General features: G+C 42.6%; 2 protein-coding genes across 4 annotated transcripts in view; one reads left to right on the forward strand and one right to left on the reverse strand.

The window, feature by feature from the left end:
- Window positions 1-2,737, reverse strand: part of LOC149281156 (intraflagellar transport protein 81 homolog) — a 45,701-nt gene extending 42,964 nt beyond the window's left edge. For 2 of the 3 annotated variants that reach the window (XM_089499653.1, XM_089499651.1), the window contains exons 1-2: window positions 2,575-2,737; window positions 1,557-1,720 (exon numbers count right to left, since the gene is read on the reverse strand). In XM_089499653.1, coding sequence (XP_089355779.1) covers window positions 1,557-1,700 — 144 coding nt within the window. In that variant the 5' untranslated portion in view covers window positions 1,701-1,720; window positions 2,575-2,737. Of the gene's footprint in view, window positions 1-1,556; window positions 1,721-1,804; window positions 1,848-2,574 lie in introns of those variants that run through there. The other variant, XM_089499652.1, reaches the window with a different exon arrangement.
- Window positions 2,738-4,611: 1,874 nt separating this feature from the next.
- On the forward strand, window positions 4,612-19,226 carry LOC149281157 (P2X purinoceptor 7-like). Its single transcript, XM_089499703.1, has 13 exons — window positions 4,612-4,991; window positions 7,126-7,258; window positions 8,499-8,570; window positions 9,133-9,205; window positions 10,109-10,205; window positions 10,487-10,567; window positions 10,924-11,053; window positions 11,729-11,865; window positions 13,343-13,436; window positions 13,911-13,976; window positions 14,259-14,375; window positions 15,140-15,238; window positions 15,434-19,226. The coding sequence occupies exons 1-13, from the start codon at window positions 4,867-4,869 to the stop codon at window positions 15,917-15,919; spliced, it is 1,710 nt and encodes a 569-aa protein (XP_089355829.1). The 5' UTR covers window positions 4,612-4,866; the 3' UTR covers window positions 15,920-19,226.
- The last annotated feature ends 34 nt before the right edge of the window (window positions 19,227-19,260 follow it).

Raw genomic sequence — 19,260 nt, forward strand, 5'->3', positions numbered from 1 at the left:
AATAAAAGTATAGTGTCTAGATCAAGGGAAGTAACAGTGCCACTGTATTCTGCTCTGGTCAGGCCCCACCTGGAATATTGTGTCCCGTTCTGGGCACCACAATTCAAAAAGGATGTGGAGAAACTGGAGCATGTCCAAAGGAGAGCAATTAAAAAGGTGAAGGGTCTGGAAGCCATGCCCTATGAGGAGAGACTTAGGGAGCTGGGGATGTTTAGTCTGGAGAAGAGAAGGTTAAGAGGTGACATGATAGCCCTGTTTAAATATTTGAAGGGATGTCATATTGAGGAGGGAGCAAGCTTGTTTTCTGCTGCTGCAGAGAACAAGACCCAGAACAATGGATGAAAGCTCCAGGAAAAGAGATTCCAGCTCAACATTAGGAGGACTTTCCTGAGAGTAAGGACTGTTCAACGGTGGAACAAACTCCCTCGGATTGCAGTGGAGTCTCCCTCCTTGGAGGTCTTTAATCAGAGGCTGGATGGCCATCTTTGGGGATGCTTTGATTTGGATTTCCTGCATGGTAGGGGGTTGGACTGGATGGCCCTTGCAATCTCTTCCAAGTCTATTATTCTATGATTCTATGATACTAAGGTCTTGGACAGAAGCTCTTTCAGACCCAATATACTAAGACAGAGATGTGGAATGAGCAGCCCTCTTGTCGTTGAACTGCGCTTCCTATCATCCATCAACACTAGGCTGGGAGTTGCAAGCTCAGGATCACATGTTCCTTAGGTAAAAAGAATAGGATTGTTTTTTTTTATTAGCACTTTTCCCACATTCACAGGGGTCCTTCAGCCCTAACCCCAGCGAATGTGGAGGAACCACTGTATAGTAGTTTAGGAAGGCACCTATGAAAAATGATAGCAATCTCCCCTCCCCAGACATATCAGGACACATGTTAAGCCATTATTATTTTAAGAACCACTGTGTCAGACAACCAAGAGCTTCCAGGATGTATGAAGGTATGTGTATGTAGGAAGGTCATCATGATGTATGAAGGTCATCATGGCAACCTGTAGTAAGCATACTTGGGGTTTATTTCAGGGCTAAGAAAAGTTACTTTTTGGGACGACAGTTCTCAGAATTCCCAGTCACGGGAGGATTCTGAACATTATAGTCCCCAAAACTAACTTTCTCAAGATTCATCCTGAAATATACACTCTGAAACTTATACAGTGGGCCTTCCACATTCGCTGGGGTTTATGGGCACTGGACCCCTGTGAAAAAGTGGGAAAACCACAAATTACCATATACAATTTTTAACTGAAGAGAACACCTCTCTAGGAATCTCTAGGTCCTCCAGGGCAACTATATGACTAACATCTACTGGAAGTTGACCACAGAATTGTGCTGGAGGACCTACAAATGCCTAGAGAAGTGTTCTGTCTAGGAATCTCTCCAGCGTGATTTTTTGCAGATGATGACGACAGAGTCATGCTGGAGGACCTAGAGATTCCTAGAGAGATCAAATGTGCCAATAACCAAATCGGCATAAGTCAAAGCCTTCAGTGTGGAGGGCCGACTGTTGGAGCAACCCTCTCAACGTTTCGCTTTCTCACCTTTGGGTCAATTTCTCCCAGCACATCATTGAGCAGCTGCAACAGTTGCATCGACTCCAGCGAGTCAAACGTGATCAGATTGAAGTTTCTCTTGAAGGGCTCTTTGTTGAGCTTCTCCACGATGAACTTCAGTTGGTCGCTCATGGCGGCAGGCGGAAAACGCTCTGGAAGAAGAGCAAGAGAAAGGGGTTGAAGGCCCTTTGGATCCAGCAGCATAAGGATCTCTGCAACTATGACAGTCAAAATACCTGTAGGAGGGACAAGCTTTGAGCTCCAGGCCCCACAACAAACTCCAACTCCCAGAATTCCATAGCCTTGAGCCAGGGCAGTTAAAGTGGTGCCAAACTGGAGTATTTCTCCAGTGTGGATGCAGCCTTGGTTAAATTGAGTCTGTGTGAGATTAGAAATAACCCAGTTTGAGACGGCTTGAACTGCCCTGGCTCAGTGCTAGGGAATCCTGGGAATTAGGCGTTTGTTGTGGCCCCGGAGCCCTCTGACAAGAGGCTCAATGTCTCCCAAAAGCACAGTTCCCAGGATGGAGTGAGCCAGGGCTGTCAAAGCAGTCTCACTCTGGATCATCTCTGCAGTGTGTTTTGGTCCTAAGGCTGTATCCACACTGGAGAAATAATCCAGTTTGACACCGCTTTAACTACCAGGGCTCAATGCTAGGGAAGTCTGAGAATTGTAGTTCTGGGGCCACAAGAAACTATAATTCCCAGAATTCCCTAGCACTGAGTCACAAGAAACTACAACTCCCAGAATTCCCCAGCATCGAGCCACTCTGGGGCCACAACAAACTTCAGTTCCCAGAATTCGCCAGCATGGAAGCGGTGTCAAACTGGATTATTTTTGCCGTGTGGACGCAGCCCAAAAGCTGTCTGGAGGGAACCGGTTCTCACTGGAGGCCAGTCCCCCTCCCCACTGGCCAGCAGCCATTGCCATGGCAACGCCTGCCTTGTTTTCGCGCTTCTCTTCCCTCTCCCGTAACGAAAGCGGTTCAACCCAGGCCTCGTTTTACCTCCGCTTCGCCTCGGAAGGTCCCGCTCCGTTGGCTCCGCCTCCTCCGTGGTCAAGAGGCTGCCAAAGGCCCTTGGCAACGGTTGCTAGCCGACGGTGGAGGAGGAGGCGGCTCTTCCGCTCACGTGACTAACGTGGCGGCGGGGGGCGGAGCCTGAGCCCAAAGCCCTGTCAAGCGAGGGCGGAAAGATGTCGGCCGCGTGCAAGTGTGGAGTAGTTGCGCCTGCGCAGTGGGACGGAAGGCTTCCCGCGCTTCTGAGGAGTGTGAGGCGCAGGGCCGCGTTGAGGCCTTTAAAGGCCCTCAACGTTGAAACTGCTTCGTTCCTTCCCTCACACAGACAGCAGCCCCTCCGCATTCGTTGGGGTCAGGGACCCAGGAGCCCCGGGAAAGTGGGGGAACCGCAAATAATAAGAACACACTACTAGGCTGTGGTTTTTTTATCTCAGGGAACACCTCTCTAGGTCCTCCAAGGCGGCATCCACACTGGAGAGATAACCCGGTTAGGTACCGCTTTAACTCCTTGTGGCTCAAGGCTCTGGAATTCTGGGAGTTGGAGTTTGTTGTGGGGCCCCGAGCGGAGCAGAGCTCTGCTCTGGCCCCCACAACAACCTCCAACTCCCACAATTCCAGAGCCTTGAGCCACAAGGAGTTAAAGCTCTGCTCTGGCCCCCACAACAACCTCCAACTCCCACAATTCCAGAGCCTTGAGCCTGAAAAGAGTGAAAGCAGTACCAAAACGGGTTATACCTCCAGTGTGGATGCAGCCCAAGGCAATTTTAGGGTCACCATTCACCAGAAGTTGGCCATAGGGTTGACTGTATATATGTGTGTCTATATACATATGTGTGTGTGTATATATATATATATATATATATGGTGAGAAAGAGATAAATACAGAATTAAATATATAAACAATAAATAGCAAACTAGAATGTTAGTTTTTGAATACTAGTTCAGTCAACCAGGTGGCCATTTTGTGTGTGTGTGTGTATATATATATATATATATATATATATGCACAAACACATATACACGCATGTGCATCAGTCACCAGCCTTAAGAGATGGGGATGGTGCCATACGACTAGCAGAAAACCTCACAGACTTGGTTGGAACGGTTCGGGAGGAAGGTCAAAGACGAAAGTGCAAAGGCAGGCTTGTTGCTGAACAAACAAAAACAATGACCACAGAAGACATACACAAATTCAAGGTACACAATGAGGAGATTGAAATAGTCAAAGAGTTTCCGCACCTTGGATCAAACATCTAGTCAGGAAGGAGACTGCAGTCAATAAATCCGAAGACTTAAGCATGGGAAGAGCAGCCACAAAAGAACCAGAAAAGATCCTAAAGTGTAAAGCTATACAACTGAGCAGTAAAGTCAGGCTCTTCCAAGCCGTTGTATTCCCCATCATCAGCTACGGATGTGAGAGCTAGACATTGAAGAAAGTGGCTAGGATATCTCTTTCTCTGTCCTGTGCTGCATTTCCCCTATTTCATCGTCATCTCCATTCTCTTCAGGTTGAGCACTGTTTTCCTTTTGGGAGAAACCCAAGGAAAAGGAGATGTTGAGTAGTTCTACTTTTTGTGAAGTCGAAGGCATTCATGGCTGGCATCCATAGTTTTTTGTCTTTTTTTCAGGCTGTGTGGCCATGTTCCAGAAGAGTTAATTCCTGATGTTTTGCCAGCATCTGTGCTCCTTAGTATCTTCTTTGAAGATGCCAGCCACAGATACTGGCGAAACGTCAGGAAGGAACTCTTCCAGAACATGGCCACATCGCCCAAAAAACCCACAGAAAACTATGTGGCCATGTTCCAGAAGAATTTATTCCTGACGTTTCACCAGCAGCATCTGTGGCTGGCATCTTCAGAGAATGCTGGCATGGAAGAGAGTTGAACAGTATATATACCCAACCCAACTCTCTTCCATGCAAGCATTCCCTGAAGATGCCAGCCACAGATGCTGCTGGCGAAATGTCAGGAGTGAACTCTTCTAGAACATGGCCACAGAGCCCGAAAACCCACCAAAGCTATTCTTTGGAGTGTTTCCTTTCCTTTCATTTTTTGCTTCTTGTATGCAGCACACCTTCCTGAAAATGAACTCTGTAATGAGCAATAGCTTTGTCATGATCGTTACAATCCATTTGCTTTGCCTTCATTTGTTCTTTTCCTCTTGCCTGCGCCTTTAAGTGGTGTGGTTTGCCTGCCTGGGTGTGTGGCCAGAAACCAAGGAACTTCTGTTCTGTGAGACACTAGTGTGCATTTTCTTTTCGAGATCTTTACTCCCCCGGCCATGGCTGGCTGCTGCTCTCTGAAGAATGTCTGTGAATACGAAACTAACAAAGTCGTCCGCGTACAGAGCGTTTACTATGGAAGCCTCAAATGGGCCATTCATACTGCTGTCTTCGTATATGTCTGGTAAGTCGAAAAGGAAAAGTTGGGAAATTCCAGCAGTGGGAGAAAAGAAGGAGAGAAAGGCAGTTGGGGCTGCAAGCCTTGGAAAAGAGGTTATTAAAATCAGATCCATGGGATCTGATGTGTAAAAAACACAGCTGGAACTGAGTTGAATTTTTGCTGAAGGTCAGTGTCAAAACAAAACATTGAAAGAATTGTTTTGGTTCTTGTACACATTTTTACCCTTCTGGTAGTTTGAATTGGCTTTAAAAGCTGAAATTTTTTACCTTTTTGCTATCAGTTTTATCTTGGTCTTGCATTCGGCTTCATCATTTATTGTTGCATTGTTGCACTTTATATTTTTAACAGACTGCATACCAGCCAGAGAACTTCAGTTCGTCAGCAGTGTTAACACTGCAGTTAAAATTTAAAACCTTTAGTGGCGGTTTATAGTGTGTTATAGCACTCCGTGGCATAACTTACAGTACAGTAGAAGCTGGAGTGCTCTGGTGGCAATCCTAAACTGAGTAGATGGTAAATCTCATTGAGCACAGACAGATTTATTTGTAAGAAAATGTCCCTAGCGCGGCACTTACGGGAGACTTTCCCTCAAAATGGGAAATCACTGTGCAGTGTTAATGGCACAATCTGCACCGGATTAGGATTTCCCCTTCTATGCAACTCTTGAGCATGGTGCCGACTGTGCACCGCAGCAATGGCATGATCTGCCAGCTTCATCTCCCCTAGGAACAGGTTTCTTATAAATCTAAAGAGTCTTGATTCCCCACTTGAGACCAAGCCACCCCCCAAAATACTTTGCATTACATCAGGGATACAATATATTGTTGCAGAGAAAAGCACTCCCCACTTCTGGATCTACTGTCAGAACTGCAGCTAAAGATTGTGGGATGACTGAGAACATCCTTGTCCCGCTAGTCAAAATGTTCTGGCATTTTGACCGTGCAAGTTCTCTTTCCACTACAACACTGGTTACATCCACACTGCAGAAATAATCTGGTTTGACACTGCTTTAACTGCTGTGGCTCCATGCTATGGAATTCTGGGAAGTGCAATTCTGAGTATTCTTTGCTTAAGAAAAGCCTCTGAAATTCATGGGCTCACTGTATGTTGGCAGGCAGCTTGAAGGCACATAAAGACATAACATAGGACCCAAATAGATGGGGCCAAATGAAGTGGGTTTGGGCCACTTTGGAGGTGTTCTGTTTAAATGATGCACACATCCTAAGAGGTTGGAAACCACACTGAAGCTGTGCTCTGGTCCTTAGGACCAGAGCGTGCCTTCCACGCGGCTTTTGGTCTCTTAGGACATATGCATTGTTTAAACAGCACACCTCCAAAGTGGCCTGAAGTCACTTCATTTAGCCTGTCTGTTAAGGCCCTATGTCTTTTAGACTGTAAGCCTGAGAGTAGGGATTGTTTTATTATTCCAGAATCCATATTAATGTAATATTTTAACCTGGCCAACCAAAAGGGTAAAAAAAACCTTTGCGATCCCAATCTTCAGGAAAAATGTTACAAAAGTCAGTGGGTGGAAGTGAAGGGAACTTAGTTTGCATAGTGGAGAAACTTTTCCACTCGAGTTGTGCAAGAGTATACTCTACCAAGCTGATCACATCCTTAGTGTAGTTTTATCACACACTTGGGCATTTGCTTAATACGAGAGGGTTCTGCTAGACAAGCTCAGCTTTGTCAGGTTGGCACATGACATTTCCACCCACACAGAATGAATGTTATGATGTAGCCAGGGACTCTTAAAGAGCTACTTTCAAAATAAATGGTAACTGCTGTTCCTGTATACCAGTGCTAGATAAGATTTTTATTTTTTTTAAAATCCCAAAACATATTCACAAGACACAATATGGATTTTATATTTCAAACTATTAGCTGGTGGCAAAGTGTTGTGGACAACACATGTTCTGTAGTTTTAATGACCATGTACACGATGTATTTGTACAAAATGAGTTGTTACTGAAAGGGGCAGGGGATGCTTTTTTCTTCCAACCACCTAGCAACCCCACTAGAGAGACCTTCCTCTCTTTAGATTGAATTCTCCCATCTGGGAAATGGGTACATTGAGGTGGGGAAGGGAACTCATGAGATGAGACACCTAAAACCCTTTTCCATTGTGTCTTTTCAGTGCTGTGCTTATTGCTGACAGACGCTATCAGAAGAAGGACTCTGTCATCAGCTCAGTGCACACAAAAGTGAAAGGGGTGTCTCAGACTGATATGAGGATTTGGGACACAGCGGAATATACAATTCCCATGCAGGTGAGTCTTGTTACTGAAGTTGGAGCAGACCTGTCTGCATTCCAGTGATGTGCCAAACTGATGTTGACTTTTTGTGTGTTTCATTGTAATCTTTTTAATGCGTAAGCTGCCTTGAGTGTCCTATGCACTAAGCAAGTGTCCCAGGATCTAGGTGGATGGATTGTAAGAGTTGTCGAGGAGTTAATACTACAGCTCAGGTCAGTCACAGGGTATCCAGCAGGGAGAAGGGAGAAGCAATAAAGTGATCATCAACTGGGTCCACATAAACAAAGCCAGCAAGAAGTGAATCAGGGTTGTAAATCATGGACAGTCTACAGGAACAGAAACACTGAAAGTACTGCTAGTTGCCAAGAAAGGAGGCTTGAAAGCAACAAGTGGTCAAGGAGTGGCTGGGAGATTTATAGGCATTTGTTTCAAGACCCCCAATAAAGCTAACGTCTCCTACTTAATAACCTTTGGGACTCTGGGAGCCAACCCCCCAGCTGCTTAGACTCAGATAGAGCCAACTGGTGACTCCTGGTGCTCTGCTTCCTCCTCTATGAATCCTTGACCTCTAGAGGGTGAGTCATGACACTGGGTTCCAGTCTTGGAAAAAAGGCAGGATATAAACGAAAATAATAATCATTTCCCCCCACAGTTAGGTTACAAGGACATAAAGAGAGCACTGATGGACCCTGGGTCTGTTTAGACCAGCATCCTGTGTGCTACTGTTGCTAACCTCTTAGAATGTGTGCTTTTAGCTTAGTCTGTATTGATTGTCACATGTCCCTCTGGTGTACCCTCTTAGGCTCAGCAGATTTCTGACTATGGGCTTAGAACCAGGATTTTAAATGGCAGACTTTATGCCATTTTGCTGCCTGAAGTGAAGAATAACATGGCAACCCCCTTGCCCTCTGTTCCATGTACAAAAACTTACCTGTCTGGCAGTTGAATTTTCCTTCTGCATAGACAATGAGACAGTGTCGTCCACTATGTCTGAGAGCAGCAAGGTAGCTCAGGGGTTGGCTCTCAGGTGTTCAAATAGAAGGGAAAAACAGGGGAAGAACAGTTGGCAAGTACTGTTGATGCACCCCACATCCTTCAGTGATCTCCATGAGTTACTAAAGCAAAGGAGTCTTAGAAATGAATGAATACTTTTTTAAAAGATCTATGAGAATGTGATTTCCATTGTTTTGACAGATCAAATCTGTTTTACAGTTCTCTTTTCTCTCTCCCCCCCTCCCCATTCTTTTCTATGTAGGGAATAGATTCCTTTTTTGTGGTAACCAATATCATCAGGACGGAAAACCAGATCCAGGGAGTTTGCCCCGAGGTAACTGTAATGTGAGTGGTCCTATCAGTTGGGTGGGTGGGAGGAAAATTATTCCATGAACAGCAGAAGATGTTTTTAATTTGTCTCTCATCACTATGGTGACACTACATCCCTGAGTACTGACTCATCTTTCCATCTATTTGTGCCCATTGGGTAAAAAAGAAGCACACACTTGTCACAACTAGTCCAGACAACTCCCTTTGCACTCATTGTACATTTTGAATTCGCTGACAAGTTACATGCAGGGTTTATTCGGTGCCATGTGTCTAGATGAGTATCAGTGTCTAGAAATATAGGCTTTTGAAACTGCTGTTTTGGGGTTATCCTCCTCCCCACCATTTGACCCTTTTGGTGAAAATTCAGCTAACCAACCTGAAGTATTAAACTGGGAAAATCAACCTAATAAAACAATGGTTGGCCAGCAGTGGTGCTGTTATGTTCAGTGTGTTGCCCATTATAAGAGAGGCAATTGTTAAGGAAGACTAAAGGCTAAAATAAAACATATGTTGCTAAATATTCAAGTACAAATTGTATATTAATCCACCATCTCTTTTTTGCTTAGTTCCCCATTGCCAAAGCAGTTTGTTCTACTGACAGAAGCTGTATGGAAGGTCGTATGGATCCCCAGAGTAATGGTATGTACATTTAATCTTGTTAACATGCTGCAAAAGCCATCTGCAGTGTGTTCAAAGCTCGATCCATCTGGGAGAGGCGGGGAAATACAAATAATAATAATAATAATAATGTTTATTTATATACCACTTTTCCAAATTAGATCAAAGCGGTGTACAACAGGAAGTACAATACAATATCCAAAGTCAAAATAAAACATTATTATTATTATTATTATTATTATTATTATTATTCCATTGCATTATTGAGAAATTTGTTCTGCACTTGTTCCATGATGGACAAAACTCAAAGAAAAGCATCTGATGCAGTGGGCTTGGCTATAGTACATAGAAGGTAATACAGTAGTAAATGTGTTAAGTCTTTAAAGTGCCACAGGACACTTAACGATTGAGTTTCACAACCATACAATCAGGTATAAATCATACTCAAAAGAGCTGGCATCGAGATTCCTTTAAATGAGCAATTTGTGGCACTCCAGCTGCTTTTGGCCTGTTATTCCGGTCAATCTTATCCAAAATACCTAATCATGAGGGATATTGGGAGCTATAATCCTGTGACAGATGGCGGGTCACAAATTGCCTAGCCATGCCTTAGGGCAAAGTTTTAAAAACAAGTGTTCTGCAGGAATAATGAAATTAGTGCTTAAGTATAATAACAAAGAAAAAGCAAGTTAGTTACTTTAAAAATATTAGACATGCAATTAACTTTAAGAGATGATTTCCATATTTCTTTATTAAAGGTATTGGATGGCCACCTACCAATCAGTGATAACCAGGATCAATTTGGATCCAATTTGACTTATAAAGTTGTAAAAGTTACTTTCTTCTTGGTAAAAAAGAAAACAAAAGAGTAATTAACTCCAAGATGATGTTCCTTGAATGAAAGTTGATTTCTCCTCTCTGCAGGGATTCAGACTGGCAAATGTGTGAAGTACAACACAACTTTGAAAACGTGTGAAGTGAAGGCTTGGTGTCCTGTGGAATCAATTAAAAGTGCCCCAGTGTAAGGCGCTGTTCATCATGCTTTTCTTTGTATTTCCTCCTCCCATCTTCTTCCCATTAGCATTTTAGTCTAGTGGCAATCATAAAGCCATTTGGATTTATTTACAGCTCTAAAAATCTTTAAGAGGACTATTCTCAGATTCTGGAGGCTTTCCAATTCTCTCAGCATTAAATATAGGATGGCTTTCTAGCTAACATCTGAATTGTATGATGATGGTTATAGTAATCAGCACCTAAGAGCTTGCTTGAAATTTTTCAACTGGATGTTGTATATTCTTCTAGGCCTGCCATTCTGAAGAGTGCCGAAAACTTCACTGTACTCATAAAAAACAACATCCACTTTCCAAAGTTTAATTATACAACGTAAGTACAAAAGTCTGTTTCAGCTGTCCGTATTTAAAAAGTAGGTAGGGCAATCTGCATTTCCCTGTTCCTGGTAAATCAACCACTGCTACTATTTTGGGAGATGCTAGCCATGTTTTTAAAAATGATGTATATGTGAGTTGCTAGCATTTTTCTACAGGGCCCAACCTTCTCTCCACTATCTGTTGAATCCTAGTGACATGGATGCTCTGTGGACAGATGGGTCTGGAAAATGGGTAGATTACCTGACTTAGATATTTGTATGTTATAAAGGCCAGGTGTATAGAAGTTGTGTGTTATAAAATGAGTTTTGTGTTACCTGGCCAATAAAAAACATTTCCCCCGATTCTCTGCAGAAGAAATATTTCACCAGAATTTAATATTTCCTGCACATACAACAAGAGAACGGCTCTATACTGTCCAATTTTCCGGCTGGGAGATATCCTCCAGTTAGCAGGAGAGAACTTCTCAGAGGTGGCTGTTCAGGTCTGTGTCATTGCTTATTTTTATAGAATATGTATCTCTTTTATGCCCTGGCTAGTTGCTGTTTCCTAGAAGAAAGGAGCTGAAGGAAGACAGCAGGGTTTTTTGAGAGATACTTGGCTATACATTTCTTTGTAAAAGCATTTTTAAAGAGACAAGGGGGTCACATTGGAGATCTGTAGCTATGGTCCATCCTCTTGGTGGGTTCTAAGGGGGTGGGCTGAAAATCTTTCACTGCAAATTTGTCAAATATAGTTGTCCGAATTGGACCTGGCCTTTGGTCTCCAGTTGTAGAAAAGTTATTAATGGATTTACTTGTTGTGACTCCACCCACAAATAATGTCATTTTGGGCAATTTTGCTGTCTTTTCAGCCAATATCTGTGGCACAATGCTTTGTGTCATTCTCTTATACTTTGGCAAAACAGATTGCATTTTGTTGGGACTGGATGGAAAACTCCAAAACTCGGGTTGTAGTGTTTCTAGAACAGCTTCCTGTTTTTGACTCTCACTTTTGACAAAGTGCAGTGCTTTTTCCACTCGGCATATAAATACAATTCAACTTTTGTTTGGCGGTCAGAACTAGTCACTTCCAAAGGCACAAACTCAGTTCTCACTCTTTTTTCATCCCTGACCATCCACCCTATTTTAAAAGGGCAAATCTGACTCTTTCTTTCAAGGGTGGCATCATAGGCATTGAAATTAATTGGGATTGTATCCTGGACAAATGGCTTCACCGTTGCAGACCCACGTATGGCTTCCGGCGTCTGGATGACAAAAAGACAAATGAAGCATTATACCCTGGCTACAATTTTAGGTAAAAGGAGTTTATAAAGACCTGTTACTTTGGGATTCTGGTTCTGGAATGTATCAATTAAAGGAGGTTTCAAGCTTCCTGGGACCCTTTCACACTACACAGTTATAGCACTATAATTCGACTTTAGTTTCATCCTATCGAATCCTGTGATTTGTAGTTTGGTAAAGCACTAGAGCTCTGCTAAATGGGCCTTCCTAAACTGAAGATCCCAGGATTCCATAGGATGGACTATGGCAGCTAAAATAAAATGACAGGGTTGTAATCCTATAGTGTGAAAGAGCCAGCAGTCTTCTTTGTTTGGACTGGAATCCCCAGATATTTTGTCCTGCTGCGGGATAGAGCTGTGTGCATTTCATTACTCTGTGATCACCTTGTGCATAACTTTATTACGAAGTGCAGAATCTAACATCTTGAACATTTTAGTTCCCTTCTCCATGCTTTAAAAAAACCAAGTGTTTTGAAAACTTATTTTTAAAAGGACATGTTGCAATTACTTATTATCACAGATTTTGTATCCATGGATTCAACCATCCATGGCTTGAAAAACCCCTTGATTTTGCCATTTTCTTTTGCTGCTTCTATCCTTAAGAAACTGACTTACTCAGTTTTGGTGGCAGTTGATTAGGGAGGGCTCATAAATGATTTTTATTCCTTGTTTCCTTACCAAAAAAACACACATGTTGACATTAATTTTGAGGCTAGACATTTGTTATGGAGAATGCTCCCGCTATGGAAAAATCCAGCTTTGTCAGCTTTGGAAAACACAGCTCGCAGGGTTGGACATGCCAGCAGAACCTTAGCTATCTCCTCGCCAGTAAAACATGCTTCAGCGAGTGAGGATAAATCATGGAAGAGGAGATCAAAGTTCATGTAAGTGCTGCAAAGTGCTTGATTTCCAAGGGAAAGAGCAAGTAGGAAGCTGTGAAGTGAAAATGTAATGACTCACCAGTGTGTGTAGGGCGGTACAATGTTGCAGGAGTGTTTGCTGTTTAAAAAAAATCTCTAAAACAACACCCCCCCATTCAAAATCCGTTTTGTGATACCTTTATTGGACCAACCAGAAGGCACAAAATATTTCGTATGCCAGCCTTTGAAGCTCATGGGCAGGAAAGCTCAATTCTCAGAATGGGGGCAGGGGAGGGGTACTTTATAGTTCCAAATGGAGAAGACAGACTTTATTGCCTGTTTTACTGCCTTTGTGCCTAGTGAATTTACAGCTATGTGGTGGCCTTTCATCTATACAAACCTATTATAATATTGCAAAGCAAGTGGTTACCTACAGTCCCCAACTAAGACCACTCAAATGCAACATCATCAAGCTACAACCAATTCTGGAGAATAACACTGTCCTCTCACAAGCTCTGGGAGGTAGGTCTTTATTGGCCTACAGACAGCCTCCAAATCTTAAACAACTACGGCTACATCCTCATTGCTGGAATAATCCGGTTTGACAACACTTATTGTTTGACCCTTCTAGATATGCCAGGTATTACAAGCAGGCCAATGGGAAGGAGGAGAGGACCTTGATCAAAGCCTATGGCATACGCTTTGACATCCTTGTGTTTGGCATGGTAAATGTTATCCTCATTTTCCATTTTCTACCTCTTTAATTCTTATATCTGGAGAGACAAGAGTTTTAGTACCAAATGACAAATTTAGTGGTTGGATTAATGCATGAGATGTAATCTAGGGTAGGACCCTGGCAATGGGGTGAACTGTTTTAATCTCTCCCCCTGCCACTATATTCCTAGTTCAGATAGTGCTCCTCAACAATGGAAATAACGTTTCCATTGATGTGAATGGGAACTTCCTTTAAATTAAATTTAAAATTTTAAACATGTTTTTACTATTCACTTTCAATGTTCAATAACTTACCTTATCATATACACACATACATACCTACCTGTGCATTTCTGGAAGGAAACCAGATTCTCTCCAACAGGCAGTCAACTGTTGCTTCCCAGAAATAAGACTGAAAAGCAATTCCTCTTTACTCTTACTTACAAAATAATAATATATTTTTTAATCTTTTTCTTTTTCCAAAGGCAGGACAATTTGATTTCTTTGAGCTGCTGGTGTACATAGGTTCAGCACTATCTTACTTTGGCCTGGTAAGAAACAGTTGGGTTTTTAAAAAATCTCACAGCCTTATCCTGGGAAAGAGTAACCTACTGGAAAACAGGCTTCCTTGAGAAAATTGCCTCGCTACCCTCTTTAATTTGGTTTTATGAACTGTTGTCTTGGTGGAGCAGGTGAGGTGGCTGTTGAAAGAGGCAGGGAATGGGGAAAGGGAAAGCAAAACTGTTATTTAAATACAGTGAGGTTAGGAATCTGTCCAGTATCCATTACCACTATGACAACAAGAACATAAAAACACATTTCCCCCTTCGCAGGCTCAGCTAGCTGTTGATTTTCTTATTACATCATATACATTTCCCTGCTTCAAGTCGGACCCAGTGAAGGCATATTACTACAAGAAAAAGTGTGAATCGGTGCCAGGACCAAGATGGGTAAGGGAGACAAGTGTAATAGCCTACCACTGTTTATGGCTAAAGGTAATGTAAAAATGGGGATAAGACGTCCTTCCTTCCTTCCTTCACCAATTTTAATTATGTCAAGTGTATGTCCACTGCTTTAATGGTGAGAGGACCTACTCACATCTCAAACTAAAATGATCTTGATGTGGTAGAAGGTTACTGCCAAGGAGGAGGGAAACCTTTCTGGTGTTCTGTAAGATTTGAGGGATTTTTAAAAATACTTTTAGATTTTAACAAGAGTACTTGAAGGCACACAACAACAATTCATAGTTGATTAGTAAATTTACAGCGCTTTATAAATAAAGGTTAATAATAATAATAAAATGCTCAGTGTATGCCACAGTCAGAAAAAAAATTGTATGAAAATAAATGGTGAACCTTGTAAATCAATTTCTCAAAATGACAAAATGTGCTCTGGGGAAGTTGCTTTCTCTAGTGGCATCCCAGGCATATGTGCCACAATGAAGGGGATGGATAAGCAAAGAGAGTCTCATGACCCTGGCATGGCAGTGCATGTTGGGAACAAGAATCTCCTACAAGAGATAAGGTGGCTAGGAAACAGACTTTGGATCATGTTTGTTTCTTACTAAAGTTACAGTTTTGATAAGTTCTATTCTGCCTTAGTGACTCGTGCACGATTTCTGCTTGCTTTTGCCTTCTGCAGCTATTTTATTTGAAATTTAAACAAACATCAAGGGTTGATACAAAAATGCTTTTGTTTCTCTTTTAATGAACAGACTTTGTTGTATGTGACATATGTCGACGAGCCTCACATCTTTATGATTGACAAATTGTTGAAGACAAGTCTACAGAATATTAAAGGCGAGATTATTCATGTGAGTTATCACTTCTTGGCCTTTTGGCTAAGATCAAGTGTGTGCGTGTCGTATTCATGCCAGTTAGCATATTTCTTGTGTGTGCATATATATGAGCTTATGGGCATTTCCCTGTGTGTATACGTAAAAGTCTGCATGTAGATGTTAAGAAGTTAAAAAGTTTGACATTATGCATATGTTGTCTCTTGACTACAGAGAAGAACCAGAGATTATACACATGTTGCCAAATTCCTATTGAAGGATTTGGATAAAATTATGTCTCCTGGAAATTCCCAGGAACTGCAGCCCCTGCAAAACAAAGGGGTCACATCTTCATCCCATGAGCGTCCTTCTTGGTGCAGCTGTGGAAAATGCCGCCCGGCTCAACACTATTGGGAGCAGCTCTGCTGTCGAAAGAAGGATGGGGCTTGTATCACAGCTTCAGCTTTGTTCGAACAACTTGTCACTTCCAGACCAATGCTTGAGTTTGTCCTCCTCTACAAAGATCCCTTGTTGGATCTGAAGGCTGAGACTCTCAACAAGCAACTTCGGCACTGTGCCTACGAGCAGTATATTCTCTGGCGCTTTGGGGAGGATGATCTGAAAGAAAGGGCTATGATACCAAGCTGCTGCAGATGGAAAATCAGAGATGCTTTTCCTAGTGAGAGGGGCGAGTACACTGGCTTTAAGAGAAAAAAGTAACTGTTTGCAAAGACTCTGCATAAATGGGAATGAAACAGACTCTATGGGGAGGCATTTGACCTGTCATGAGATCTTTAAGGACAAAAGAAAAGCCCTGCTGCTTCAGTCTGAAGGTCTATCTTGTCCAGCATTCCTTTCACACAATGGCCTACTAGTTGCCTGTGAAAAGGCTGCCGTCAGGACATGAGTACAACTGCACCACTGAGCTCACATTCCCCCAAAACAGATATACGTACTGTCTCTGATACCACAAGTGATCTTGACTAGTAGCTATTGCTGGCCTTAACCTCCACAAATTTAACAAATTCCTGTTGAAAGCCTTTCAAGTTAGTAACCATTGCTACATCTTGTGACAGTGAATTCCACAGTATAACCATGTGCTGTACGAAGAAGCTCCAACTAATCACTTGTCATACATCAGTTGCCTGATATTGTCTGGCATCCTGTTGGTGACACATGCATGCATGAGCCACACTATATGTTAGGGTGAATTATTCACCATGGCACGACAGACACATTCTGCTGACAGTGGAGGAAATGGAATTGAACATAGAACAATGTTGTGTGTTGTAGCTGTGCATTACACATTGGAATTGTGCATTCCACCTGCACATCATGCAGTGGCACCCAGTCATTGGCATGTGTGATGCAATGATGCTATTATGCATGGGGATTGCATAGAGCTGACTTAGCTTATCTCTACATGTGGATATTTATATTATGCTAGGGGATGTTGGATTGCAGCCATTTTGTAAGGATCAAAAGATTTTGGCATATTGGACCCTAGTACGTCTTTTTAGAAAGACATTGGCCACTTCTGCCAAAGGTTGGTGATGCAATACAAATAAGTCTTCCTTGTGGCTTGTAATGTTGACATATCCAGGGACTGCTCCTTTCTGGACAGTTAACAAAGTTAATGTGTTCCCGAGCATTACTTCTTTAACAGAATATTTAATACCAGAGGCAGAAATAACATGGAAAGAATAGGATTAGCTTCCTATACCACAAAAAAAGAAGAGCATTTTAACACATTTCAGCAAACCTGGAGAAAGGACAGAATCTAAATGTTAAAAAACACAAACATGTTCTGCATTTCTATCTGGTTGACCCTTGCATTGTGTTCAGCTGGAACCAACATGGCTGCCTGCCCTTGTAGGTCCCCTTTTTCCAGTGCTCCCTGTAAATCAAAACATGATGCTGGTGCTACTGATAGGCTGGTTGATATTCAGGACAATAATAAAGCAATGTCTAAGACCAACCAAGTCACACATAGCATTGCTGACAGATATACCAACCTCCAGAATCCAGCTTCTCAGCTGTTCCAGCAGAGGGCATAAACACACAGTGGACCCCACACTTCTGGAAGTAAGGGTCTGCCTCAAAGCATGTGTGGCTTCTGCCATCCATAATGCTTCCTCTATATTCTGTTTTTATACCATTGAACCCTGGAATCAGGCCTGGTTCTTTCATGCTTGCTTGCCTGCTACCGTTCTTTCCTGTTCAGAAAGAAAGTAATTCTTTTTATAGGACAAAGGATGGGTGCTTTTCTGATCCAGGTCATGTCAGCTGGCTGATTTCACTAGGGAGACATTGTTGTCTTTGTGTATCTTGTCTTACTGAAGCTGTTTGGATTAGTTATCTTTTAGTAACATGACTGTGATAAGCCGATTCTTTAAGAAGCGGTAAAAGATAAAACCTAGGTAGCAGACACTAATGTCTCAGCTATGTCAACCCACTGGGTGACTTGGGTGACTCCCGCTCTCAAAGGAAGGGAATGGCAGTAGACCCCTTCTGAATAAAACTTGCCAAGAAAACCCTATGATAGGGTCATCATAAGTCCGAGTTGACCGGAAGGCTCATAACAATAAGATAAAGCAGACCATGAGCTTTTTGTTGCTTCATTTCTGGCATTGGTATAATATAGTGTAGTAGTGCTATAGTGTAGCAAGAGGCTCCTTTTTAAAAGTTTGTACCGCATTAAACTAATAGATTGTCGACTGCAGCATTATCTTGTAGGATTTCCGCTGACTTTTAGAGGAGAGCTCTAAAGCACCATTTTCTCTTTGAGGCAGCTTTAAACGGCTTTCTGTCCCCATTTCCCAAACTAGGCTCTCTCAAAGGTGACTTTCACGAGGGAGAAGGAAAGCAGCCATATGCCCTGTCCTCTCATACGGTCAGGTTTCCATTACTGTCAGCTGAGGTGAGGATGTGTGTGTGGCCATTTGGTTATTGGACTACAGATTCCACCAGCTGTAGGGCCACATGATGCTTACCCTTGCCATAGGAGATGCTCAGCACTATCTTTGTTGTTGGATTTGGTGGTGTAGCCGGTAGGGATGGAGGTGGGATAGCAGCATGAGAGCAACACTCAGAGGAATGGATTTGGCTATGTACAAGATGGTATTACCAGTCAGCTGCTCAGAGATGGATTAGGCACTTTTGTTTCCCGCTGCAGAACTCCCTGTCCTCTTTGGAATATTTGCAGTGGCACAGAGACAGAGCACATAAACAACTTGCAACATACTCATAACTATCACATGGAGGAGTTTGCTATGCGGGAACAAAGCTCAGTGGGGAGTGCATGTTTTCCACACCAAACCATAGAATTGGAAGAGACCCCAAGGGCCATCCAGTCCAACCCCATTCTGCCATGCAGGAACACACAACCAAAGCATCCCCAACTGACAGATGGCCATCCAGCCTCTGTTTAAAGACCTCCAAGGAGGGAGACTGCACCACTCTCTGAGGGAGTGTCTTCCACTGTCGAACTGGAGCACCTTGTTAGAAGGTTCAGGAAAGCAATGAGGATAAAAACCTCTGCCAAGGATCTACCACTTCTAGTGTAAATGATGCCAGGTGTACACATTCGTCTGTGCAAGGCACATTTCTCCATGCAGACCTCTGATGGTGGTGGATGTAAAGCATATGCCCCCTCCTTTGCTGCCCTGCTAACAGACCCCTGGTAACACATGTACAAAAAATATACTAGTCCTCAAGATATAGGTATTTACTAACCAAGCTGCCTGTATAGAATTATTAACTTGATGGTGTCATTGCACTGAATGATTCTTTTGTCAGAAACAGCTAGGCAAATGGCTCATTGCAAGCCGACCTTAACATTGCTGCACTGAAGTCTAGCATGTTTCTTTCTGAAACCACTGGGATCCATTTTGGCGTTGTATTTTAATGCACCATTTTTATATACACATGGCATTGCTGACAGATATACCAGCCTCCAAAATCTTTTTTGTACTGGTTGCCTGTTACGTTGTTCTGACTTCATATTGTAATAAAGGTTTCACATGATCACACTGCGTTTAGACAATCATTTTTCTATATGT

Source organism: Sceloporus occidentalis, unplaced genomic scaffold, assembly GCF_023333645.1.
Source record: "Sceloporus occidentalis isolate IW3139 unplaced genomic scaffold, rSceOcc1.0.p SCAF_138, whole genome shotgun sequence".
Taxonomy (NCBI): Eukaryota; Metazoa; Chordata; class Lepidosauria; order Squamata; family Phrynosomatidae; genus Sceloporus; species Sceloporus occidentalis.